The 27,828-nt window shown below is 39.4% G+C and overlaps 1 protein-coding gene across 2 annotated transcripts; it reads left to right on the top strand.

Moving 5' to 3' along the window:
• The first annotated feature begins 18 nt into the window (after nt 1–18).
• PPP2CA (protein phosphatase 2 catalytic subunit alpha) lies at nt 19–22,879 on the top strand. Of its 2 annotated transcripts, none has more exons than XM_002912913.4 (7): nt 19–383; nt 14,407–14,616; nt 17,439–17,612; nt 18,366–18,455; nt 18,988–19,149; nt 20,226–20,344; nt 21,306–22,879. In XM_002912913.4, the coding sequence occupies exons 1-7, from the start codon at nt 282–284 to the stop codon at nt 21,376–21,378; spliced, it is 930 nt and encodes a 309-aa protein (XP_002912959.1). In that variant the 5' UTR covers nt 19–281; the 3' UTR covers nt 21,379–22,879. The 2 variants fall into 2 exon arrangements, with proteins under 2 accessions (XP_002912959.1, XP_034511905.1); XM_034656014.1 differs by lacking the exon at nt 19–383 and adding an exon at nt 12,765–12,789.
• The last annotated feature ends 4,949 nt before the right edge of the window (nt 22,880–27,828 follow it).

Genomic DNA, 27,828 nt, shown 5'->3' with positions numbered 1-27,828 from the left:
CCGCCTCCTGACGCCGGGCGTGATGTCACCACGCCGGCGGCCGCCATTACAGAGAGTCGAGCTCCGGGACTAGATCGAGCGGAGAAGGGCAGCGGCTGGTGGCCGGGTACTGCAGGGAGAGTTCGCGGGTTCGCGCTAGCGCCGAGCAGCCGCCAGCAGCCACACAGGTACCGCGGGAACCGGCGGCGGCGTGTGCGTGTGGCCCGTGTGCGGGCGGCGGCGCGGCAGCAGCGCGGAGCGGCAGCAGCGCGGAGCGGCAGCCGGTTCGGACGGGTGGCATCATGGACGAGAAGGTGTTCACCAAGGAGCTGGACCAGTGGATCGAGCAGCTGAACGAGTGCAAGCAGCTGTCTGAGTCCCAGGTCAAGAGCCTCTGCGAGAAGGTGAGCTTCTCCCCGGCTGCGGGAGGCGCCGCGGGCCGAGCCCCACGGGAAGGAGGCGGCCGTGGGGAGGGTACAACATGGCGGAGGCAGTCGGCCCGGGCCCCCCCGAGCCTCCCAGACCGGCGCCCGGCGCGGCCCGGTGGCGGCTCCCGGGCGACCCGGCGCCCCCTGCCTCCAGCGCAGGGATTGGTTGTCGCCGCTACCGCCGCCTAAAATGGCGCCGTTCACCCGACTCCGGGGCTTCGGAGCCTCCTGGCTTTGGTGCTGGGCGAGGTGGCTGGGGGAGCAGAGACCCTGTATGTTAGGGTCGGGGACGGTTTTGAGATGCCTGTAAGAGGACTTGGGTTCTACAGCCTGGGATGCGGGCCTGTGACTCTACTGTGAGGTGGGTAAGAGGCTTTTTACTTGTACTCGGGCCTCATTCTTCGATCCAAAGCTGCCCAGAGGATCCACCAAAGGCAAGCTCGTAGGCCGGATCCCAAGACCTGTCTAAAGGTCGCTCACCTATAGTACTATCCCTCGTGGTTTGTGTTATACTCACTGAGCAGAGACTTTACAGAGACTGACTTAAAAATGTGTGTTAATAAGAATTTAAAAATAGCTTCTCTAACCTAATTTCTACGAAGGTCATGGTGGTAGGTGCAGGGAGGAGTACAACTTAGGTTTCATAGTTGGAAGAAATGGAGAATTTGGTGAGTCATACTACATAAGGAGCTTTGGGATTGGAAATCAAGTGTCAGTTTAATCTATAATTTATATGCTGACTCAAATTGGGTACTGTGAAACCCTTCTGTGAGCTAAACGTACTTGGCATTTTGCCATCTATTTTTAAAATAACGTAAACTGCGAGCAGCGAATTTTGTATACTGGCTCTTTGTTGGGAAAGTTACTTGTTTGTATTTTTGAGGCTCTAAGTAGCGATAGTAATAATAGCTGTTGATTGAGCTTTTACTGTGTCCCAGACATTGTCTTAGTGTTTAAGTATCTTACAGATGTTGAAAATGGAATGCTATAGTTCCTTTAATAAGTCCATTTTAAAATACCTAATTCCGTTTTGTTTTTACCTAGGGTTGATGAAACAGGTAGCCTATGGTAGCTGTTGGCTTGTTGTACTTTTGAATTCTTATGACTCAATTTTCTAGTATATAGAAAATGTTTATCTCCACTATAAATAGTTTAACTTCTTTTGTCAAAATTAACTTGGCAGTATTTCATTTTAGTGCAGAATTGCGGAATACCGTATTTGCATTTTGTGTTAGTGAAGAGAGTTATTAGAGAGCAATTATGCTGACTCGTTTGCGGTTTGATGGGAAAATTAGGATCATGAGTTTGATGTATATTCTCCTAAAGCAGGCTTTTTCAGAAACTGTGCTGTGAATAATTGCAATTTAAATGAGTCAAATTCAGATTTATTTATCCTTAGCCTGAACGACTCTCCTACTAGTTGATGAGGTGGCAAATTATCTATTGGAGCTGAATTTTAATGTTAGCCATGTATTGAGCCTTTTGTTCCTTCTTTATCCTCATCAAATAAGGATGGTGTTTGTATTAAGGGTTTAGAAAGAGGCTTTTAAAACTTAACGTATGTTGTCAAGTCCTAATTTCTAGGTGCTGTTAAGTGATGGTTTTAATGACTTTTAGGGATCAGTACTTTATATAGACTTTGAGTCAGCATTTGGTTAGATGTCTAGTCATTTGTGTAGAAAACGTTGGAAGAGAGGTAATGATGTAATTGGAAGACCACTGGACTTCAAGTTAGACCTGGACACTAGTCCTCTTTCTGCTGCAGAGTAATTGTGACTGACCTTGGGACAATCATTTAGTCCACATTTTGCTGTTTAAACTAAAGAGTTAAAATAGATGTTCTAAGGTACCTTCTAATCTGAGATCATATAATCCAATATAAATTAGTATGTTGTGTTTATATATTGAACACCTATTAACTATCTACGATTGCTTACTTTTATGAGAGAAACGAAAAGCAATAATGTATAATCATGTTTAATCTCAAGGAGCCTGAATTTAGTTGGAAGTAAGTAGTAGGTGAACCAGGGAAGTCTAGGGTTTGTGTTGGAGACTGCAGGAGATTAATATGTGTGCTTAGTTTGGGTGTGTAAAGATTGATGAATGTGGTAAATGTGATTGCTTTCCCCATCTTTGTAAAATGAAGGTATAGTGAGATTAAACAATTTATACTTAGATCTTCATTGCTTATCCAGTGTGTCCAGATTTTTGTTCTTAGAGCCAAAAAGGTGGAAATAATATTTGAAGTTAGGTTTCCAAGAAAGTGGATCCTTTGAGGGGGAGTATTATGCAGTCTTCATATTCTTTTTAACTTGCACGTTTTTGAACTTTTGGAACTATGTTAACTTTGCAAAACTAAGTTCTAAGGCAGCTTTTTAGGTATGTGAAATGTGAGTTAGGATGCATGACTTGAAATGATTTTTTGTAGTAGGAAACTGAAACAGAAATTCTCTTTTCACTCTTAATTGAATAGCCAATAGCACAGCTGGTGAAAGCTACATATTTTGAAAATCTTGAGGGAGCCATTTTTCATTTGTATAATAGTTTTTTTCTTTTAAAGAAAAGATACTTGTTGGAGATAGGTGCTTGGTAGTAGTTGATCATTTCTTTAATTTTAAGAAGGAAAAGTAATACAAAAGCCTTCCTTTTATCTACCTGAAGGTGCTGATCTGAATGAAATATTTAAATGGTAAAGATAGAAGTATACCATGAGAGGTCAAGGTGATTAAAAAATTCAGAGACCATTATTATGGTCTCCCATTAGCAATTAACAGTGGTAGGTGTTCAAAATGCAGAGAATCCAGGTGTGTATTTATAGACAAAGGTGAATATGGTTTTTATGCAATTGACTAGTTAAGCTTTTTTCCTTTCAGGGTGTGATTAAAGTTTATTTCAAAGCCAAGGTGATTGTGTATGGAGTATACTTTGTCATTTTGGAGGTCATAATTTTAGTTGATTGTGGAAAAATTTGTGATGAGTGAATGCAGTTTTGTCTCAGGTATAGTTCTGTAGTCAGTAACATGACTACATGTGTAAACTGGACAGTATGTTTCCATTTACAGATTGGAAGAAGTAAATAGTATCAACTACAGTAAACAGTCTTTTATTATGTGACTTCACCAGTTGTTTAATTTAGGTAGGATTTTTGGCTTTGTTCTTTCTGGTCTTTCCAAACTTGTGGAGAATGTTGTTTGATGGCCAGTTTTTTTTTTTTTTCTTTCCCCAAAGGAGTTCTTTACCTAGGTATGCTCTTTTCCATTGCTCTGCAAACACTATAAATAAAATGCAGTCATTAAGGCCTCACATTTGTTAACATGAGTATGGGAAAAAGCAAACCCTCCTTCTCATTGGATGAGCTGCAAAATGCTTGGCCAAGGTTAAATTTCTGTATGAAGTAGGTAATAAATTTTTGTGTGTCTGTATGTGTGCTTAATTTAAAAGATTGTTTGGAGACACCTGGGTGGTGTAGTCGGTTAAATGTCAGACTCTTGTTTTTGGCTCAGGTCTTGATCTCAGGGTCATGAGATCAAGCACCACATCAAGCTCCACACTCAGCTTGGAGTCTGCTTGAAATTCTTTCTCCCTCTCCCTGTGGCTCTCGCTCTCACTCTTGCTCTCCCTCCCTCTTTCCCGCTTGCCCTCCCTCTCTTCTTCACTCACACTCTCTTTGGAATGGATAGATAAATCTTAAAAAACAAAACAAAACAAAAAACATTTAAAAGGTTGTTTGGCTCATTCCTATAAAAGTAATTTGAATATTGAGAACAAATGGGGAAAGCATGATGCAGAACGATGTTTGCATCATATTTTCACATACACGGTTCTCTTAAGTTTATGAGACAGTTATTATCCTCAGTTATAGATGGAAATCAGAGGCTCAGAAAGGTAAAGTGACTTGACTTCAGGGGCTAAACTGAGATTGTGCAGGCTAACGGATTCTCAGTCCAAGTGTTCCAGTGTTGCTTTACAGCCTCCTCTGTCTTGTCTTAGGTGGTGTTAATAATGAAAAATGGAGGTGAATTGGGGTCAAACTGAATTGTAGAATCAGTAGCTCTGTAAAATAAAGCATTGTTTTTATTCTCACTGCTTAAAAGCTTCCTATTGGTGTCACGCATTGTTGTCTTTGTGCTGGAGGAGGAAACAGTAATTATTTAGTTTTGAGTGTGGCTGGCTGCATTTGCCCCTCAAATAACATTAGTGAGAGGAAAATGCCAGTTCATTTTCTGTGTATCCTTAGTGGAAATCGTGGTCTAGAAACTGAACTTTAAAATATTCCAGGAAAGCATAACTAACATTTCTATTGTTCAGTACAGTTTGTAAAATGCCTTTTTATCATGGCTTCCACAGTCAGATCTATATGTGCTTGTGTGTGTTTCATGATCTCCTACTCATGAAGCAGTAGTGCACTTGGTTTGGGTTGACTTAATGAGGAAGCATCGAAAAGGTGAACAGTCCTACTATTCGGAAACACAGGTGCCCCCAACTCTCCTTTTGTTTTCTCTGTCAAAGTCAACAGTTCTGCCTGCAAATATTGGCAGGTGAAACTCGTGCTAGAAAGCATGAGGGGCACTGGAGGAGTGTATGGGTAACATTTGTATCACCTGTGAGTTATCTCTCTCTCCCACCCCCTCTTTAATGGCAGAGGATATTGCTGGTAGTGTTGTAAGTCCTTTGTCAGTTACCTGTGGAGTATTCTTTGTTTAGGTCGGAGGACGTTAGCTAGGAAAACCAGGAGATATTAGGGTTGCCTTAAGGTAATGGTAGGGAGGGTCTTTTTTGAAGGTGCTCAGAAGAGAGGGAAAGTTTGGTGTGGCAGAGAAAATTCCCCCCCCCTTTGATTTTTTTACTTTTTTGATCCTTGATCCATCTCTCATTTCTTTTTTTTCTTTCTTTCTTTTCCTTTCCTTTCCTTTTCTTTTCTTTTCTTTCTTTCTTTCTTTTTTTTTTTTTTTTTTTTTACGTTACTCATTTCTCATTACCATCCTTGTCTGAAAAAACCTTCAAACTGCACTTTCCCACACAAGTGAGATAGGAATTGGACTGGAACTATGAAGGGAAAAGATTTTGGTTTTTTGCTGTTTTAAATAGCTTTTCTTTCAGCTTCTGGTGCAGAAGTGGTAGAAGAAACTGAAATAGAGGTCTGGCTGCCAGTAAATGGCTGGGGATGGATTCTGAAAAAAATTGTAAAGAGCAATCTGGGATTAACTGCTTAATTTCTTAACGATACAAAGTAACTATTGCCTATTTACATATTGGTAGTGTGGTTTAGGATGGATGAACAAGGCAGTGACAGAGGTGTGTATATCTGAATCTGGGTATTTTCTAAACTGTATGTGACCAGTTGGCCAGTCACTGTGGTACTCCATGTCCTCACCTCTGCTTCAGTCATTCAGTTACTGCTACAGATGGGAGTATGGCTGATAGTTGAGGGGGCTGCAGGAAGATTGAAAACCTTTTTCCAGAGTGCTCCTGGGAGACAGTTCATTTACCTAGAGTTACATACAAAGTGTAGTTCACAAAGACTATGGAGTGTTAGTGATGCCATTAACTATGTGACAGTGTATGTTTAGTTCTGGAATTCATTCAGTCAAAATTTATTAAGCTCCTGTTATATGCATTGCTCATTTTCACTGTTTAACTTTGTCTAAATAGCATTATTTTAGGGGTTTGTTAGTTTTTTGCTCTAATAGTAGGGTTTCACATTAGTCAGGAGGTTGAACTTGTAGTAAACTCCAAAGATGGGAAAGGTTTTAAAATATTTGTGCTAGTGGTGATCAAGTGTGTTTCATTAGTCTGCTGCTACCGTTGTTTGTAAAATGGCAGTAGTTTCCACTACCTGTTTCTGTTGGGAGCCTATGACTTAGTGAAAAGGCTTAAGAATTGCTTTAGTAAAATTTCAGTGCTGGAAGGAACTTTTAAGACCATCTAGGCTAAGTCACCTGGTACAGATGAGGGAGGAAACAGAGACATCCAGAGTGGTTGAATATCATTCACGATGGACTGTCATGAGAATTTTTAAACAACTACATAAATACCAACATTTCTCTGTTTAGATGATATATATTTTTTCTCCTCTGCAGGAATGATTGGGAATTTTTAATTCCTGCACATGTGTATTTGACAGAGGTGAAAAAACATCAACTTAAGGTTTTTTTGTTTTTGTTTTTGTTTTTAAGATTTTATTTATTTGTCAGAGCGTGCGCACACAAGCAGGGAGAGCAGCAGGCTGAGGGAGAAGCAGGCTCCCCGCTGAGCAGGGAGCCTCATGTGGACATGATCCCAGGACCACGACCTGAGCCGAAGGCAGACGCTTAACTGAATGAACCACCCAGGTGTCCCTTAAGTATATTCCTTTAATACAATTTTAGAATAATCCCTCATACCTGACCATTTTCTTTTCGTTAGATTCTGACCTTAAAACCAAACAGTAACTACTAGTTCCTAGAACATTACATGGAGGATTATAGTACTTTTATAGTATAATCACACAGATAGTATACATACAGTATAATCTTACAGAAGACCAAAATGTTTCATAAAACGTTAGAGGCATCTGTTTGGTGTAAATAATGAAAAACAAGTAATATGAAGAAAGGTTTGATAGTTGAAGATTAACTCAAGATTTATTTGCTTCCAGGGCTAGTAATGTGTCTACATTATGTATCACACCAAAGTAAAAATATAGCCATATACACTAGTTTGTCATGAACCTTAATTTTTTTTGCACATTTATGAAAATCAAGAAAACCCACCTTTCATAAAAGCAGTATGAAGGAAAACGAAATTCTCTTATGATATTGAAAAAATTTATTGTTGCTTGCGAATTTGCTCTTTTTTTAAAGATTTACTTATTTAGAGAGAGAGAGAGGGGTGAGGGGAAGAGAGAGAGAAAATCTCAAGTAGACTCCCCGCTGAGCCTGATACTGGGCCAGATCCCACCACCCATGAGATCATGACCTGAGTGGAAAGCAAGAGTCAGATGCTTAACTGACTGAGCCACCCAGGCACCCTGTGAACTTTTTAAAAAAGTTTTCAAATGTTTATAATTTGGAAACTGAGAAGTAAAATTCAAAAATTGGTTATCGCATTTTTTAAGGTTTGCTTCTCTTATGTCTTTATGGCTATATTGGTAGAAGATGTACTCAATTGTGATTAAAGTGTGAAATGTTTAATTTATGTGAAATAGAGTTCCAGTGAACGTTTGAATTAATAATCAGATTTTTAATAGAAAAATATCTAAGAGCATCATTTAGTTTTCTACTGATGCTCAAAGAATTTGTGTGACAATCTGTATAAGAGGAGAAATAAACTGATAGTAAATAAACATGGAATAAAAAGTTTAAACTCCACAATGAAAAGTACCAGTTAAATCAGAAGGTAACATTTTATATTTGAAATAGATGAGAATGGGTGCATTCTAACATTTATTATTGTGTATATAAGTTGGGAATAATTGAGCTTTATAGACTATATATGTACTCAAAAAACTTTTATTCACGTATTTTGCTGTGTATCCCAGAATTGAAAATCTCCTGAAAGGAAGTAAGTCAAATAAACAGTACATATATAAATCTGAGAGGATATTATACAGCATTATAAAATGATCACTATAATGCTATAGGACATTGGATTCATGAATATGAACTTTAAAGATTTTATTTACTTATTTGAGAGAGAGCATGTAGTGAATGAGTGGGGGCAGGACCAAAGGGAGAGGGAGAATCCGACTCCCCTCTGTGCTGAGAACCCCACATGGGGCTTTATCCCAGCATGACCGGAGCCCAAGGCAGAGGCTTAACCAACTGTGCCACCCAGGCGCCCCCATGAATATGAACTTTAGGACAGAAATTGAGACATTTACCAATTTAAGCACGAGGTCTGTATGTGGGTAAAGGCTGGAAGGGAATACAAAGAAATGAGAGTAGTTTTTGTTGGTGTGGTAGGTTTTAAGATAGCCATGATCTGTCAACGTTTTAATGTTCTCCGGTGTTCTCATACAAAGAATTTTTACATAATTGTAATCATTTTGCATTTTAAAAGTGTTTGCTTGGTTTAATAAAAATGCTTGAATATGTTATGTGACTTTATTTAATATAAAAATGCATAAGTATCTTTTTCTACGGTACACATTAAGGAGAAATTATACTGCTATTGTGTGTCCTTAAGGAAATTAATATATAAATAGTTCGTAAATCTGTTGGTTCTTGTTTTTTTCTCTTTTACTTGTCTTCCTTGAACATCTTGACTTGGATGATTTTAGGAGTCTAATTTAAATTTGCTTTTTGGGGGCGCCTGGGTGGCACAGCGGTTGAGCATCTGCCTTTGGCTCAGGGCGTGATCCCGGCGTTCTGGGATCGAGCCCCACATCAGGCTCCTCTGCTATGAGCCTGCTGCTTCCTCTCCCACTCCCCCTGCTTGTGTTCCCTCTCTCGCTGGCTGTCTCTATTTCTGTCGAATAAATAAATAAAATCTTTAAAAAAAATAAATTTGCTTTTTTGTGGGGTGCCTGGGTGGCGCAGTCGTTAAGTGTCTGCTTTCGGCTTAGGGCATGATCCCAACATTCTGGGATCGAGCCCCACATCAGGCTTCTCCTCTAGGAGCCTGCTTCTTCCTCTCCCACTCCCCCTGCTTGTGTTCCCTCTCTTGCTGGCTGTCTCTCTGTCAAATATATAAAATCTTTTTTAAAAATTAAATAAATTTGCTTTTTTGTAATTTCATGTTATTGTGGTTAGGATGGCCCATACCCAAGAAACCTGATGGTAAGTTGGAAAATAAAATTTTAAGATCTCTGAATCTGAACTCAGAAGGCAGAGAGGACGTTAATAATAAATTAATGTTCCTAAAGATTTCTTTTCTTCAAGTGACTCTCCAAATTGTTTGAATTTTAGGACTGTAGAAAACTTTTAGTTAAGCTCTTATTACTGGACTAGCTTATTCCAATTTCAGCCTTGTTCTATGAGGTTTTATATTACATCTTTTTTCTTTGAAATCACCTATTTCAGTTTATGCCATTTGAATTTCAGTAGGGTTCCTACTGAAGAATCAGTAAATAAAGAAAAAAACAGTATGGTGCTGACTACACTATTTTAAAAACCTTATTTTAATTATTTTTTTCCCAAATGTTTATTAGCGGAGACTTTTTGAGGCCCTCAGAAATGTTTTAGGGGAAGCAAAAGTTTGGGGTGTGTATCATTTGCTTTTGCTTCTTTGCATAATTCAGGTGACATGAGGCTTTAAATTACAGGAGTCAGAATACTAGAAAGTGAAAAGGTAGTTATTAAAAGTATAAACCTCTCTAATGTTAATTAAGTTGCTTTGAAAATCTGGTTCTGCCATTTATCTTGAATATTAAGCTAGAGAGTTGAGGTTGTATATCTACCTTAGAAACTGATGGTTGGTGAAAGCCTGCAGGTTCTAAAGGTGACTCAGATTGCTTCTCGGCCTTTTGGCTAAGATCAAGTGTAAAGATGACTCACTAGGGGTCCCATTAGGTGACCCATAGAGGGGTTCTGTCAGGTGTTTCTGAGACTTGAAAGGCCTGACTCCTTCTGACAGCACAGCTTCTCAGACATTTCTTTTTCTGTGATTAGTTTTTCTTGACTAAAATAATCTTCAGTGAGGACATCTGCAATCGTTATTGTTCTGGTGTTCTGGGATAGTACATTTTGGTGTAGTGATCCTCTGAAAGCTGAGTTAATACCCCAAAAAAAGTATACTTAAATTCTTTGTAAGCTTGAGTTTTTGTTGTTAAAATATTCTTAATAATTGGCTCTGTGGCATATGAACATAATACTGTTTTCTCCAGAATTTAATTATAATTGTTCTGGTCTGAAATTTGGTAGGAAGAGAAGAGCGAGCTTTGGCTTTCCCAGGCGTAGAAGTTATGTTAGTTTACTTTATAAATACAGTGTTCTTTCCTTCTTGGAGGACAATTTTGTAATGTCAACATAAAAAGAAGCTAACTGTTAGAACTGCTAATAGGTGTCTACTTCATGGTATCTTCTTTCAGGAAGTGTCTATACCAGATATATACCAGGGAGCAAATACTAGAATATATGTTGTAGTATTTTTACCTTTTCATCTTCCCCCTCCCCATATTATGCTCTCTCAGGGAATACTCTACCTCCATCGTGAGAAATTAACCAGGTCTATATGTATGCATTATGATCTCCCAATATGGATTGTTGGAGAGAAAAGCAATCTGCTGAATAATACAATTCCTAGTTTAAAAGTGCAAAGTGGCGGGGGGGAGTGCAAAGGAAACGATAATGTTTTTGTAGGCATGTAATATGTATGTAAAACTTGTAAACAGAGTTTCAAAAGGATGTACATCAGAATACTTTGCCCAAAAGGAGTGGGATTGTGGAGAGTAGTCAAAGGGACATTTGGTTTTATTTGCTGCTAATTTTTTTTTTTTTAATTTCAAAGGATGTGTCACTATAACTTGCACAGTTTTAAAAGTAAAATTAAAGATCAGGGAGCCTAGCTGGCTCAGTTGGCGGAGCATGTGACTCTTGATCTCAGGGTTGTGAGTTCAAGCCCCTGAGTTGGGCTGCACCCTGGGAGTGCTTAAAAAATAAATGAATGAATAAATGAAAGTAAAAGTAAAGATACAGTGTTTATCATTGTGATATGTCAAAATTGAAATAAAAGGAACAACTGGCATGTAGGTTTAATTGTCCTTTTATGATTTGAGTAGAAATTTTGAGTAGATGGTAATAAGGAACTTCAGGCAGTTGTGAGTGGCAGCCTTTTATCATTCATACGGAGAATAGCCTTGCAGGTAAGCAAATGTCAAGAGATGTATTTTGGAATTTAACTTCTCATAGACTTGCAAGATTTATATGGTGGTGACCATCTGTTTTCTTATGTCATTGTCCTTTTAAAACTTTTGAGTAACTTACAAATTTCTTTGAACTGGGACCTATCATTTCATTCGTGGCTTTTTTCATTACTATGTGCCAGGTGCTAAAAACACTGGACATGGTATTAATGCCAAACAGTCTTACGGAATATGCCTAGTGAAATTCTGCTTTTTAGTAATAATAAATCATGGGAGATTGGAATTACCCTAGCAAGATGGATTATACGTATTTCTTGAGAAATATCATTTTTTGAGAGACAGCGGAAATTTTTTAAGCTTAAAAGTAGAACAAAATAATGTTTGGATGTTAATGATTGGTCAGTGTCTTGAGATAGGCCCCCCAGATGTTTGGAGACTTGAAAATAATGGTTCTTAGGGGCGCCTGGGTGGATCAATTAGTTGGGCATCTGCCTTCAGCTCAAGTGGTGATCTCGGGGTCCTGGGATGGAGCCCCACGGTGGGCTCCCTGCTCAGCAGGGAGTCTTCTTCTCCCTTTGCCTCTGCAGCCACCCATCCCCCCACCCCATGCTCGGTTGCTCTCTCTCAAATAAATAAAATCTTCAAAAAAAAATGGTTCTTAAACTTCACTGCACCTAAGAAAGCACTGGGGTGGAATAAGGAGGAAGACTCAAAAAAATTATTGATGCTTGGATCCCACTACCAGAGATTCTGGCTTGAGAGAGGAGTAGCCTTAGCATCTGGGTTTTTTTGTTTTTTGTTTTTTTTGTTAAAGAGCTTCTCACATGATTTTTAATATGTGGCTAAGGTTGCATACCACTGCCTTAAAACCAGTCCTTGTTACCCTTGCTTAAAATCTAATGAGCAGTGGGCTCGTTAGCAACAATTTACTATGACAATTCCACCTCCGTGTCCTAGTGTGTTGCCGTCCCCTGATGCAGCCTCCCACTGTACATTCTGAAACACCATTTCATAATGCTAGCTGCAGATAGAAGAAAATGCTCAATAAATGTTGAGTGTATGAAATAAATACTTTCAATCCATTCTCAGAACAAATTTCTTTTACCTTCGTGGCTTAACTGAAATCTGACTGTTCCTGAGGAAGTCCTATACTTTCTCTAATAGCCTTCCCATATAGATGGGTGCTGCCTTCCTCTACGATAAAATTCCCTGATTTTCAGGCATTTTTTCTCTACCTAGATACCCAGGCGCCTTTCCTTACTACTGTTACCTATTATTTCTTCATTCTCCAGAGAACTTGGTGCCAGTTTCCAGGCCTGTACTTCTGACGTTGTCCTGAGAGACATCCATGGCTTTCCCCGAAGATGACGTACCCAGTACCCCAGTATAAGTTCTTGATTCATTCAGCAAACAGATAATAAAATGCCTTTTACACCTCAAAGATTGCCCTAGCGAGGTGCTAAGTATGCAGTGGTGAATTAAAGGAACCTGGTGAACATTTTTTTTAGCTCTTAACTTGGACTTTTGGGTGGAAAATAGATCGGAGGCAGAAGGAATGGAAGCACAGAGTTCATTATGGAGACTAGCACAGTAATACAGGTGAGGTAATAGTGGCTTCGACCAGGGTAGTGGCAAAAAAGATAAAAACGGATTGATTTATGTTTTGCAGGGAGACTAGGCAAGACTTGTTGGTGGATTGGTCACTGAATACTAGTGGCCTTTAAGCTCTACTCTGTCTCAGATATTGACATGTATATCTGTACCTCTGAAATCCTAAATTCACTCATCAAGTTTTCCACCAGCGGATCTTTGTTCTAGTACTGCTTTGATTTGTTCTTCAGTCTATGTCCATGCCCTATTCTCCTCCTTATTTCCTTCCTGGGATGACCAGCTATCATGTTTTACTTGAGTGCAACTGAGGCATTTCTTGGGATGCCAGACTTTGAGCAATAAAACCAGGATAGTTGGGTCACCCTGTACCTACCCCCACTCTACCCTTTTCTCTTCTCTTAAGTGGTATGCTTCAGCCATGTAAAGTTTTTCCTTTTCCTGAGAATATATACACATGATTGCACCTTGCCTATTTTGGACCTCCTCCCATTTCCTTCTCCCGTCCCCTTCTTGTAACTGACTCCCACCCATTCCTTGGACCTCAGGCGGTTTTCCTAGCTATCCCAGTTTGTGATCCGGGAACACTGCTGCTTACTCTAGCATGTCTTAGCACTTGGCCTGATGATTTTATTGTCTGCTGCTGGTGCTGCACTGTATGCTTTTATGGGCTGTCTTGTTCGTTGTGATATCTTATTTAAATGGGTCTCCACGTTTACTTTGTCCCTTTCTTTTATCGCTTAACACAGCCTGTACTTTGTTGCTTGGTTACTTTGTTTGTGGTCCCCTGTCCCCAGTGACTGGTCTTGTATGCTGTGGTCCCCCAATGGCTAGCACAAGGCCTGACACATAGTATCACTCAGATGACTGAGCAAGTGAATGATGGTCTTCCCTAGTGCACTTTGGTTTTGGGGGTAAGGTAAATGATCAGTAAATGTATGTTGAGTGACTGACCGGGTTTCAGTTGAGTGAAATGTTACACTGCCCTTAAAAGTAATGTTTGAATTTGTGATTACATGGGGGAATGCATATGCTGTCAGACAACTTTATAAAAAAACATGCGTATTAAATAGTTACAGTTGTAAAACAAAAAGTTTGTATTTTTAGTATTAAGAGTATAAAAATAAAGGTGAAATTTTAATGTGTCATTCCCCCTCCCCCCCCAAAAAAACCCAGTTAAGCGGGAATTAGAAACCTTTCTTCATATCCTGGAACCCTGGAGTGCCAGCATATTATAATTAGAACTTTAAAACTAAGGAACTAGGTATCTGAATGTCTTGTTCCATTTTCATTTATCTTATATGGCTGCTAATAATAAACTATTTAGCATTTAGTTAGATGGTAACTGAGAGGCCTAAAAACTGATAGTGATGAGAGGAATGGAACTATGCACCTTGATACATGCTTTTTCTAAGTATCAGGAGTGAGATAACCAGTAGGTGGAATCTGGCCATATCTTGCCCTCTTACTTTAATGGAATTATCAATGCCTACAATTTCGTCTTACACTGAGTCTGCTCTTTTTTTAAGCTACATTAAGTTTAAGTAAACATCTTTGTTAATGTTGTTTAATGCCAAATGTATTGGTTTATTTTATCTCCATCTGTAGGCTAAAGAAATCCTGACAAAAGAATCCAACGTGCAGGAGGTTCGATGTCCAGTCACCGTCTGTGGAGATGTACATGGGCAATTTCATGATCTCATGGAACTGTTTAGAATTGGTGGCAAATCACCAGATACAAACTACTTGTTTATGGGAGATTATGTTGACAGAGGATATTATTCAGTTGAAACAGTTACTCTGCTTGTAGCTCTTAAGGTAATTTCAGTTTTGGGGGCATTTTGTACTGGGTGAGACAGCTTTGTTCTTTTTTCCCCCCAGTGGTTTGTGATTTTCTCTGAATATTAAGTTTTAGAATAAAAATCCATATTTAGGAATGCAGGTATTCAGGTTTGGGACTTATAAATCATATGTCTGTCTTCATTCTGAATAAGGGGATGGTACAGAAGGTTATTCTCATTCAAATTCTTTGAAAAGTGTTAGAAGACTGGTCAGATAAAAATGTTTCTGCAGTGAATCAGGGTGTGGGGAGGTTATAATTACCTTTCTAGATGCTTTTGAAATAAAAGATACTAAATGTCAGGATGTTTACATCTTTTGACACAGTAATTCTATAATTAGACTCCTACTGAAGAAGGATTTCAAGAGGAAAAGAGCTTTATTTATGTGAAAACATTAATTTCTGCATTATGTTTAATACTAGAATAAAGATTGATCTAAATATCCAATAAAAGTGAATATCTAAATTATGATTTCTGTGGAATAGTTTGCAGCCGTTAAAACTTAACGATCTAGAACAATAGGAATGATAAAGCAAATTGCCTTAGACCAATTGTAGCTGAGGGAATTGTACAAAGATCTGAAAATGAGACACAGTAGTAGTCACTAGTTTTTAGAATAGTAGCCTTCTGCCTTTCCTTGGAAAGGAAGTATGATTTTACCTTTAGGGGAGATTTTATTAAAGAATGTTTGCAATGATAAACTGGCTGCCAGAAACCTCTAATACTGCAAAAGTGGTAAGATGTGGTTTTGGCGAGAGCTGAATTTTAGGCAGTATATAATGTATATGTTTATGAAGCTACTAATCTGAATCATGTAACATGCTACAAAACGTTTTTGGAGGATATACTAAGTTCTGCATCTATAAAATGAAGCGATTGGATTAAATGATGGAAAGTTTCTCTAGATACTGTGAAAACAACCTTGCAAGCTAATTTGTACTTAAAGCCCAGGATGAATCCCAGTGCTTAGCAGAGGAGTGAATATGCTGCCTTTAAGAAATTATGTTTAAAGGTTATGGGGCTGAATTGTGCCACATACACCTCCCCCCCATTCATACATTGAAGTTTTAACCCCCAGTACCTCGGAATGTGGCTGTATTTGGTGATAGGGCCTTTAAGAGGTAATTGAGGTAAAATGAGGTCATATGGGTGAGCCCTAATTCAATATGACTGGTGTCCTTGTAAGAAGACATTAGGACCCAGATACAGAGGGAAGATGATAAGAAACATGGAGAAGATGACCTTTTATTAGCCAAGTGGACTGGCCTTCAGAAGAAACTGACCCTCTTCACACTTTGATCTGGACTTCCAGCCTCAAGAACTGTGAGGAAATTAATTTTTGTTGTTTGAGCTGCCCATTTGTTCTACTTTAGTTATGGCAGCCCTTGCACACTAATACAGGTGCACTGGGGGAAGGAAACTTAGGCAAGTAGTGCTAGGACAGTTGGATATCCATATACAAAAAAATGGACTTAGGTAGATCATACCATACAAATGGATCAAAATCAGGAGCCTACATGTAAGAGCTTAAGCTATGAAACTTGTAGAATAAAGCATAGGAGAAAAAAATTTGTAACTCTGGGTTAGGCAATGATTTCTAAGATACGATATGAAAAGCACAATCCATTAAAAAGATTGTTATATTGGACTTCATCAAAATTAAGATTTTTTTGTTTTTTAAAGTATATCACTAAGAAAAAAGTATTTGTGTTCATATAATAAAAACCTATTACAATTCAATAAGATTAAAAATGGACAAAATTCTTGAACAGGTATTTCACCCAGAAGATATAGGAATAGTCAATAAGCACATGAAAAGACGCTCAAAATCGTTAATCACGGAAATGCAAAGTCAAGTCACAGTCACACCCATTAGAATGGCTATCATCAATAAGGCTGATAATACCAAGTGTTTATGGAGAGATTAGAACCTTATACCCATACTGAAACCCAGCAATTATATTAGACTAGAAATATGCCCAGGAGAAAAGAAAGTGTATTGTATGTCTGTACAAAAACTTAGAGGCAAGATGATTATAGCAACATTTTCATAATACTTAAAAACTAAACCATTCAAATGTTCTTCCTACTGGTGAATAAAGAAAAAAAAGTGGACTAGCCATGCAGCGGGATATTGTGCAGCAATAAAAAGGAACAATAACAAGGATCCACTGATACATACACAGATGAGCCTCAGAAATAGTCTGCTAAATGTATAAAGCCAGACACACAAAATACTATGTCTTGTATTATTCCATTTATATGAAATTTTACAAAAAGATCTCAAAAGAGGAAATCATGAGAGCAGACAGATCACACAAGTATATAGTTTCTATGATGAGTGTTTAAGAAATATGGAAAAGACAAAGTAAATCAGTGGTTGCTGGGAGTAGGAGTTTGGGACAGCCCAGCGGGGATATTTTTGGACTGATTGAAAGGTTCTAAAATAATTGTGATGGTTATTGCATACCTACGAATTTACGAAAAGTCATCTGACTATAGAAAAAAATTTCATGGAGTTCTACAGCTAATGATTATGCTTAGTAAAGTTGGTAGTAGTAGGAGTTTAATTGTAGTTGAGATGGAGTTTGCCGATACTCCATGGACAGATGTCTGTAGATGTGGGGTTTCATTTCAGTGTGTGGGGTCATGGGATGTTTTTTTTCCCCCCACCAAAATTGGAACTCTAGATTTTCCTGCAGAAAGTTTGCTGAATTGTCATTTGGTTTTTGAAGGAGCCAGGTATTCATACTGTTTTTTGTTTCGTTGTTTCAGTTATTTTCTGTTTTGTGGTTTCAGGTTCGTTACCGTGAACGTATCACCATTCTTCGAGGAAATCATGAGAGCAGACAGATCACACAAGTATATGGTTTCTATGATGAGTGTTTAAGAAAATATGGCAATGCAAATGTTTGGAAATATTTTACAGATCTTTTTGACTATCTTCCTCTCACTGCCTTGGTGGATGGGCAGGTATGTAGGTCTTCCTAAAACTTACGTTGCTGGTTATTTTCATGAACCTGCTTTCTTAATGTTTAAGTGCCAGTCATCTTTCCACCCACACATCCCTTTTAGATTTCTGAAGTGCCTTCTTGTATCAGGCACCGAACTATATGTTGGGACCACAGGGATGGAAGATGTAGCCCATCCATCCTCTCAGGGTTGTTTCTGGACTAGTCATGGAGATGTGATTAGCTATTTACTGGTCCATGTAGAGGGGTGCACAGAAGACATGGCAAGAAAATTCTATGAGAAGGATGATAGTCTGTGCTGAGATTAAGGTCAGGGAAATGTTTTCTGGGTGCAGTAGCAATGATTTCTCAGGAAGAAGGGGAGTGTATTCACTAGATTAGAGTAGACTGGAAGAAAGACAGCCCCTGCAGAGACAAGCCTGATTCTGGCAGAATACAGAAACGCTAGTCACACCAAGTGATGGGCTGCTGCCTGCAGTTGTTTTTTTGTTTTTTTTTTTTAAGATTTTATTTATTTGACAGAGATAGCCAGCGAGAGAGGGAACACAGGCAGGGGGAGTGGGAGAGGAAGAAGCAGGCTCCTAGCAGAGGAGCCTGATGTGGGGCTCTATCCCAGAACGCTGGGATCACGCCCTGAGCCGAAGGCAGATGCTTAACGACTGCGCCACCCAGGCGCCCCTGCTGCCTGCAGCTTAGTCCAGAATGTTTAAAGTTTCTTCTGTGTGAGGTTAACATTATAAACCACTCTTTCTAGATATTCTGTCTACATGGTGGCCTCTCACCATCCATAGATACACTGGATCACATCAGAGCACTTGATCGCCTACAAGAAGTTCCTCATGAGGTATTGCCTTTTTTTGTTTTTTTAATGAGATATTGACTTTTATTTGGTAATAAAATCTTTTCAGAAAACCTTTTAGAGAGGAAAAATTTTATTGCAACTTACTTTCTTATGTGTGTTCTCTCCTTTAATGCTCAGAAATGACCCCATGTGGTGTGAACACTCTTGTCAGCAACCTCTTTAAAAGCTAATATTAACAACCTGTCAACATCACAAAACCTTTCAGACTGGGCTTGGGATCTCGGTTGTTGTCTTTAGAGCCTCTGCCTTAGTAACTTGTCTATACTGTCTGACATTGAAACTTGCATACTGTAGGGCTTGTTGCTCTTGGGGCTCATTGATGTAGTATCGATATGCCTCTTAAAAACATTTGGAAATAGTTTATTTATTTGACAGAGATACTTGACTTCAAAGCAGAACCTTAAACTGTGTTCAGCAAATACCACTCAAAGTGTGACTTCATAGGGTGCTCCCTCTGATGAATTACTCAAATCATTTTTGCAAGAGGCATTTTAAAACTTAATTTGCTTTTTAGGGTCCAATGTGTGACTTGCTGTGGTCAGATCCAGATGATCGTGGTGGTTGGGGAATATCTCCTCGAGGAGCTGGTTATACCTTTGGGCAGGACATTTCTGAAACATTTAATCATGCCAATGGCCTCACATTGGTGTCTAGAGCTCACCAGCTGGTGATGGAGGTATGTTCTCTTCTGTAAATCTGATTTGCTTTTTAAGTAAACGTAATGAAGGAAGATATTAGGGAGGGGTTTTTTAGTGGGGAGGGTGCTAATTAATATTAATGAGGATACTCCATGTTTCCCTTCCAATGAATTTGCTGTTGTGGCCTGAGCCTTTACAGTAGATGCACGCTAGAATTAAAATCTCAAGCTTTTGATCACAGTGAGTTTCATAGTTGATATGTTTTCAGAGAATTCGTAATGACTGGGTAGTGCTTGGTATTTAAGCCTGGGAAAGTAAGGTGCCGGGAGCAGGGAAGGAGGCAGCGTAACATTTTTTACTTCAATTTTGTTTATTTCATGTATTCAGCATGTGTATGTATGGAGGAGAGATTGAGATGAAATACCAAAATGTTTCAGTGGTCCTTTGGATGATAGGATTATAGGTAATTTTAAAGAAGAAACTAAAAGGGAAATGGGACGTTGATTAGCATACTTATAAAATTAGGGTCCTGTTTAGATTAATACTGGTAACAGTTGTGATTATTATAAAAAGTATGTGCTAAAGATAGGGAACAATATTTGTGTACAGTACTTAAAAAGTAACTCATGTATTCACATGGACTTTGACAAAATGAGGCTGGAGATCCTAGAGGCCTGTTTGCTTTGTACCTGGGCAGTGACTGACTTGGGGACCTTCACCCTTGACCGAAGGAATTAATATGGTTTTGGTCTTGAGGAGTATGTTATCTGCCTTTACGAGGAATGGCCATCTTGTTCTTGGATCTTGTTTAGGGCCACGGCAGTGGGAAGCTGATGAGATACTGCTCTTCACAGAAGGCCAGATGTACTTTATTCTTTGGTGATTGGTTCTGTTTTTTACTGTTTTTTCTATTTATAATCTAGTTTTCTAATTCAGGAAAAATTAATTCATCTTTTTTAAGTTGTAAAGAGTACAGAAAATTATTAAAATATCTGGAAACAAAACATTAATAGTTTTTCAGCCTTTTGGAAGGGACTTTTTTCTTCTTGAGTCACATTGAGTTGTGTAAATAAGGGAGTGAAATAGGTTTTTATCACCTTTCTTTGCCTTTTAGGGATATAACTGGTGCCACGACCGGAATGTAGTAACGATTTTCAGTGCTCCGAACTATTGTTATCGTTGTGGTAATCAAGCTGCGATCATGGAACTTGATGATACTCTAAAATACTCCTTGTAAGTATTTACACCTAAGTAGTTGGCTGCCCTTACAGTTAGGTCACACTGTGTAGTTGGAAGAGGTTTAAGAGTTGAAGAGCTCATGCTAAATCTAGATTCCAGTTTGATTTTTATGTTCCCTTATTTTTTTTTAAAAGATTTTATTTTATTTGAGAAAGAGCGAGTGTGGGGAGGGGGCAGAGGGAGAGGTAGAGAATCTCAAGCAGACTCTGCGCTGAGCACAGAGCTCAGTGTGGGGGTCAGTTTCATGACTGAGCCACCCAGGCGCCCTGTGTTTCCTTTTGAACAGACTTAGGATATGTTGAAACTCATCAGTAGAAACTTGTCCTATATAGACCCCAATGTGAATTATTAGGATTTTAACTTTTAAACACATGTTTTTATTGTGGGGTTAATAAAATAAATCCTGAGGTTGAGATTACAAATACAAATACATTAGGCTCTTAATTTTTATTTATTTATTTATTTATTTATTTATTTATTTATTTTTTAAAGATTTTATTTATTTATTCAACAGAGAGAGACAGCCAGCGAGAGAGGGAAACACAAGGAGGGGGAGTGGGAGAGGGAGAAGCAGGCTCATAGCAGAGGAGCCTGATGTGGGGCTCGATCCCATAACGCCGGGATCATGCCCTGAGCCGAAGGCAGACGCTTAACCGCTGTGCCACCCAGGCGCCCCTTAATTTTTATTTATTTAGTAGAACCCTTCTTTCAAATAGAAGGAATCCTGATGTATAAAAATTCTGTCTTAAAAAAAAAATTCTCTGAAGTTTGCCTGGCTTTTTGAGGAGGTACTCCGTTAGAAAACTTAAGTGGATGATTAGGCTACAATTAGGATTCTGTTCCATTAGAGCTGAAATTGTATAGGAAAAAATTATAAAGTTTCAAAGAATAATGTTCTTGATGGTCAGTACATTGGTAGATGGAGTGTAAACAACAAATACGTTTTGTTTTTCAGCTTGCAGTTTGACCCAGCACCTCGCAGAGGCGAGCCACATGTTACTCGTCGTACCCCAGACTACTTCCTGTAATGAAATTTTAAACTTGTACAGTATTGCCATGAACCATATATTGACCTAATGGAAATGGGAAGAGCAACAGTAACTCCAAAGTGTCAGAGAATAGTTAACATTCAAAAAAACTTGTTTTCACACGGACCAAAAGATGTGCCATATAAAAATACAAAGCCTCTTGTCATCAACAGCCGTGACCACTTTAGAATGAACCCGCATTGCATGCTGAAGCGACATTGTTGGTCAAGAAACCAGTTTCTGGCATAGCGCTATTTGTAGTTACTTTTGCTTTCTCTGAGAGACTGCAGATAATAAGATGTAAACATTAACACCTCGTGAATACAATTTAACTTCCATTTAGCTATAGCTTTACTCAGCATGACTGTAGATAAGGATAGCAACAAACAATCATTGGAGCTTAATGAACATTTTTAAAAATAAGTACCAAGGCCTCCCCTCTACTTGTGAGTTTTGAAATCGTTTTGTTTATTTTCAGGGATACCGTTTAATTTAATTGTATGATTTGTCTGCACTCAGTTTATTTCCCTTTTCAAATCTCAGCCTCATGTTGTTCTTTGTTATTGTCAGAACCTGGTGAGTTGTTTTGAACAGAACTGTTTCCCCTCCTATGAGACGATGTTACTGCACAAGAGCACTGCAGTGTTTTTCATAATAAACTTGTGAACTAAGAACTGAAGGTCAAATTGTAATTGTATCAATGAGCAAGACTGGTGCTGTTTATTTAAAAGATACATCAATTGATAAATTTTAGAATTTGTAGAATTCTAGGTAAAGAAAAATAAAAATCAAGGTCACTATATAATCTCTCTGGTAACTCCTTGACATTCTTCAGAAGATTTTCCAGACTTATTTGTAATCCAGGTAGTACAATTTGTCAGATAGCCAGCGTGCTCTTCGTGGGTTCTTCTGCATATTACCTTGTCTGCAAGAAAGGAAATCTGTGCAACTTCAGTAAGACTGGACTGTAAGACCATAGAACTTGAGATTTAAGTGTTTTGGTTTTTGTTTTAATAAAACATCATGTTTTCAGGTAGAGCTTGACAAACTAATGTGTCTACTTTTCAGTGCAGTTTCTGGTTATAAATATCATATTGCTCTGTATGTCAGATGGACTAAAAAAAATGATGGACGGATTTTGTACATTGCTTGTCATGTTATCTTAGAGTTAACTTTGTCTCAGATAAAAAAGCTGTTAAAGTATTACCCTGTATTAAGCTCTTTAAGTGCTACTAGTTAAACCAAGTAGAAAACTATTGCTAGATCTCGGTTCGGTGTTATATGCATTCACCCAAGGACAAAAATGGCATTTGAAATGAAGTGGCAGTGCTAAGCACTTAATGAGTTTTCCCCACTCTTTTCTCCTTTGAATAGGATTAGGAAGTTAAAACAGTTCTTCTGTGGAAACTAATATTTGGTAATCTTCAGCTATCAGGGTAAACTTCAGGGCACTTAATCATTACTTGTGTGAATGTAGTAATAAAAGTTTCTTTGCTTTGTATTGTGTTGAATTTGGAACTGATAAGGAAGTTTTCTCATAGGTAAGATGCTTTAGGAAAATACTCAAAGTACACACACTCTATGTTTAAAAAAATGTTCTAGTTTCTATTTCTCTCTCCTCTGATCTAATTGACAGTGTTTTTGGTGGCTTGTGAAGTTGATGGTCCAAAGCAAAAAGCCCTGTTTTTCTACGTGTCTCCATTCCATTTTATTTTATGCTTTCACAAGAAACACATCTATGTGTGTTTTTGCTTTCTCACTTTATGCCCTTCCTCTTTGAACAAATAATATATCCATGTGCAGTAGTTTTAACCTAGGGTCCAAGTGTTGTAGCTACCAAGCAACTGTTTTTCAGGTCCTGTGGTAACAGAACTGACTTTGAAAGAATGCCTTTCTTCTGATCAACATGCGGTACTATCCTTCGGGTGTACAAATTCTCTAATTCTTAGGATTAGCAGAAAAGGGTTTGTGGCCAAAATAGCTTGGGTTTAGAACAGTTTCCAGAATTTAAACTAAGTTTCTAATTCTACAGAATGATTGGGCGTTAGCCTTCTAAACTAGAAAGTGTTTAGTAACCTGCCTGATTATGAAGTGGGTTAAAAAAAAATGCTTTGGTAAGTATAGTAATTTCCCTTTAGAAATATATAATTGCTGTTGCTGGTTTCTCAATTAATAACAGATTAAAAGATAATTTTTATAATAAACTTTTTAAACTTTAAAAAAAAATCAAGCACTTGTCAACTAAAAATGAGTGCTTTGAGATTTCTATACCCATGACTTACGGAAGTTTGCTTTGAAACTTTGAAGGGTAAAATGAAATGGTAAAATGCTGTGCTCATTTCTTAGATGGAATATTCTTTGCAAACATAGGTGACTTTTTTCCTTTTCTTGGTTGCAGTGGATACTTTTTAAATGCAAGTATAGTTAGTATTATTTTTCAGAAAGACTTAGCTTTAGATTAGTAAGGCTGGTTATTTCTGTGGTTCTTAGCCTTGATGCCCACATTCTGATTTAAATTGGAGGCATATCCACGCATAGGTATTTTTAAATTTCCCAAGTGATTTTAATTTACATTTAGATTTAAGAATCTCTGTTAAGTATCCCAGCTACAAATTTCGGAAAATTGGCTTTTGTGGTGATTGGTGGTGGTTGTATGTTTTGGTAAATAATTGAAATATACCATATGACTCTTTGTTTTCAACAGTGGAGTTTTATCCTGTATAATATGCAGGCCCTTTTCAAAAAGCCATAATACGTTCCTAGAAATGGGCCCTGAAGTTTAGTGATGGGCTTGTTCACTTTGTAGTGGGTTCTGTTCCCATGAGCTGCAACTTTTTTTTTTTTTTAAGCCTTCATCTGTTCTCATGTTCTTTGACATATTTCTGGTTTTTATAAACTTTTTTTTTTTTAAGATTTTATTTATTTATTTAACACAGATAGAGACAGCCAGCGAGAGAGGGAACACAAGCAGGGGGAGTGGGAGAGGAAGAAGCAGGCTCATAGTGGAGGAGCCTGATGTGGGGCTCGATCCCACAACGCCGGGATCACGCCCTGAGCCGAAGGCAGACGCTTAACCGCTGTGCCACCCAGGCGCCCCCCAACTTCTAAGTTTTTAAAAAGTTTTGGGTTCACAACAAAATTGAGAAGGAAGTAGAGATTTCCCATCCTGTCCCCACATAAGCATAGCCTCCCCTATTACCAACGTACTCTACCACAATGATAGATTTGTTAAAATTGATGAACCTGGGGCACCTGGCTGGCTCAGTTGGGGGAGCATGTGACTTGATCTCGGGGTCGTGGGTTTGAGCCTCATGTTGGGTGTAAAGGTTACTTAAAAATAAACTTTAAAAAGTGATTGTGGTGGGTGTCTGGGTGGCTCAGTCCGTTAAGTGTCTGCCTTCATCCCAGGTCATGATCCTGGGGTCCTGGGATTGAGCCCTGCATCCTCTCCCTGCCCAGTGGGGGACCTGCTTCTCAGTGGGGGGCCTGCTCCCTTTCCCTCTCCCTCTGCCTGCTGCTCCCCCTGCTTGTGTGCTGTCACTCTCTGTCAAATAAATCGCTAAAAAAAATGATTTATGGATACCTTCACAAGCATACATACTAGCACTACAAGCTTACCTGTTTGTAGAGTGGTCATCATACCTCATAATCATCATGTAATTTATTTTTTTTAAAGATTTTATTTATTTATTTGACAGAGATAGAGACAGCCAGCGAGAGAGGGAACACAAGCAGGGGGGAGTGGGAGAGGAAGAAGCAGGCTCATAGTGGAGGAGCCTGATATGGGGCTCGATCCCATAACGCCGGGATCACGCCCTGAGCTGAAGGCAGACGCTTAACCACTGTGCCACCCAGGTGCCCCCATCATGTAATTTAAATTGCCTCCTTTGCGAGCAACTTCGGTTAGCTTTGTGTGTGGGCGTGTGTGTGTGCGCACGTGCTTGTGTTACTACTTATCTTTTGATTTTTTTAAAAAATATTTTATTTTTTTGATGTAAAGTTCGATGATTCATTAGTTGCGTTTAACACCCAGTGCACCATGCAATACGTGCCCTCATTACCCATCACCAGCCTATCCCATTCCCCCACCCCCTCCCACTCCTTACCTTTTTGAAACATTAGGTAGCAGATGCTCTTGCACATTTCTTTTTTTAAGTGTAACATCTTGAGTATTGTGATGATTATTTTACAAGTAACTTAGTAGTGAGTTGGTGAAAAGTATGCTGGGTCCCTGAAGTAGTTTAATGTTAAAACAGGGAGGCAAAACTAAGGGAGCTCACCAGGTTGTACATGTGTGCTCCTAGTTGGGCACAGCACCAATACAGGGTGACAGTCGTCCTGGTTTGTCTGGGACTTAAGCTTTTCCCAGGATGCAGAGCTTTCAGTCCTCAAACTGGGACAGGTTGTCGCCCCACTGTGTTCTGTGCCTACATCTTATAGACACAGAAAGCCTTTCCCACCCTCACCAGCTTTGCGGGATCCAGTCTCTGCTTTGCCTCTCAGACTCTGAGTTCCTGGTAGGAGGGTGGGGGAGGTGGTAGCTGGATGAAGTGACTCAGACCTGAGTCCTAAGTCCATTGGTTGCATGGCCTGGCGTCTTGGGTCAGCAGGAACCAGTCTTTGCATTTAAAAAACTTAGGAGTCTGGGACCTGCAGACTCCTGACTTGTGCTCTATCAATGGCTCTTGTTTGTGAGAGAATTTCAAGGCTTTCCACGTCTTGAGGTAAAGGACAGACATATTTGTTAAAGGGGGAGATGAAAGGCAGGAATAAATTGATGAATAGGAAGAAGGGGGGAAGGCGAGAGTGGGGGGGGTATGTGATTCTAGCAAGAGGGCTTAGTTCTCTGCGCCAGAGTGTAGTAAGGGACTGCTTCCATCTGGGGGAGCAGAGCACATGAGCGCTAGAAAACACGTTGCCATGGTGTCCGAGTAAGGTTCATGTGCAAGTCAGCCACTGCCAGGCACCACCAGCTGAATTGCATGGTTGGGGAGACTGGGTAGTGACTGGTGGTATATCCTTGACCTCGAGTCACACAAGTGACTGGATGGCCTCCATGGGCTTAGGAGTCATTTTGACTTTCACTGGAGCAGAGGGCTGTGTCCTGTCTTTCTAAGACAGAACACTATAGTGTGTGGGGAAGAAGGGGAGGCGTAGAGTGAGGCCCCTGATGCCAAGTGTGTTGTCCTGGGTTTCATCACGAGCACTTCTCCACGTTAGCCAGGAGCCTTTTCAAATATCACAACCTTTAAAAGGGCAAACAGGAGAAAATAGATCCAAACACGCGCTCAACAACTACCTACTTACCGAGTAGCTGTTATATGCCAGGTGCTAGCAGGCACTGGAAATAAATGCAGTGATGTCCAACACCAAGTGTCTGCCCTTGTGGAGGTTACATTTCTGGGAGACAAATACAAAAGGCAGATAGGAACAATGTGCTATGAAGAGAAATAAAGCAGGGCACGAGGCAAGGGGTTAAAAAAGAGGTACCCTGGGGGCGCCTGGGTGGCAGAGCGGTTAAGCGGTTAAGCATCTGCCTTTGGCTCAGGGCGTGGTCCCGGCGTTATGGGATCGAGCCCCACGTCAGGCTCTTCTGCTATGAGCGCTTCTTCCTCTCCCACTCCCCCGGCTTGTGTCCCCTCTCTCCCTGGCTGTCTCTATCTCTATCGAATAAATAAATAAAATCTTTTAAAAAAAAAAAGAGGTACCCTGTTTTTAAATTTTTTTACATTTAAATTCAATTAATTAACATAGTGTATTCGTCTCTGAGGTAGAGGTCAGTGATTCATCAGTCTTCTATAACACCCAGTGCTCATTACATCACGTGCCCTCCTTAATGCCCATTCCCCACTTACCCCCCCCACAACCCCTTCCCCTCCAGCAACCCTAGTTTGTTATCTGTGAATAAAGAGTCTCTTATAAGAGGTACCCTTTTACCACAGCCTCACATTCATGCTGTCCCGCAGGCTCTCCGCAGCTCCCCAAGTTTGTGAATTATGATGCTTTTCTGCCTGATGGCATAATACATATTGATGCTGTGGCTTTTCAGTGGTTCAATTTATATAAATTTTAAACTTCAGAGTGTACTGATTGGGCTGGGTAATGAGGCTGGTGCTTTCTGAGGAAGTGACATTGAGCTGACACCCAAAGGATGAAAAGGAGCTACCCCTTTTCACCAGTCTGTATTAGACAATATTTATCATAAGATCACCCTACTTTTAAAAGAGAAAACTAGCGGGGCACCTGGGTGGTTCAGTTAAGCATCTGCCTTTGGCTCAGGTCACAATCCCAGGTTCCTGGGATCAAGCCGGCATTGGGAGCTCCCTGCTCGGAGGGGAGTCTGCTCCTCCCTCTCCCTCTGCTGCTGCTCCCCCCACTTGTGCTCATTCTCTCTCTGTCAAATAAATAAATAAAATCTTAAAAACAACAAAAACAGAAAACTAGAGTGTA

The sequence above is a fragment of the Ailuropoda melanoleuca genome, chromosome 3 (assembly GCF_002007445.2).
Source record: "Ailuropoda melanoleuca isolate Jingjing chromosome 3, ASM200744v2, whole genome shotgun sequence".
Lineage (NCBI taxonomy): Eukaryota > Metazoa > Chordata > Mammalia > Carnivora > Ursidae > Ailuropoda > Ailuropoda melanoleuca.
This window is presented reverse-complemented; position numbering and strand designations above follow the sequence as displayed.

Bases quoted from the DNA above. Each gene is read 5' to 3' on its own strand.
- PPP2CA (XM_002912913.4), top strand. From the start codon at position 282: ATGGACGAGAAGGTGTTCACCAAGGAGCTGGACCAGTGGATCGAGCAG. The intron at 19,150-20,225 runs GTATGTTCTCTT...TTTGCCTTTTAG, and splicing joins CTCACCAGCTGGTGATGGAG to GGATATAACTGGTGCCACGA. The intron at 20,345-21,305 runs GTAAGTATTTAC...TTTGTTTTTCAG, and splicing joins GATACTCTAAAATACTCCTT to CTTGCAGTTTGACCCAGCAC.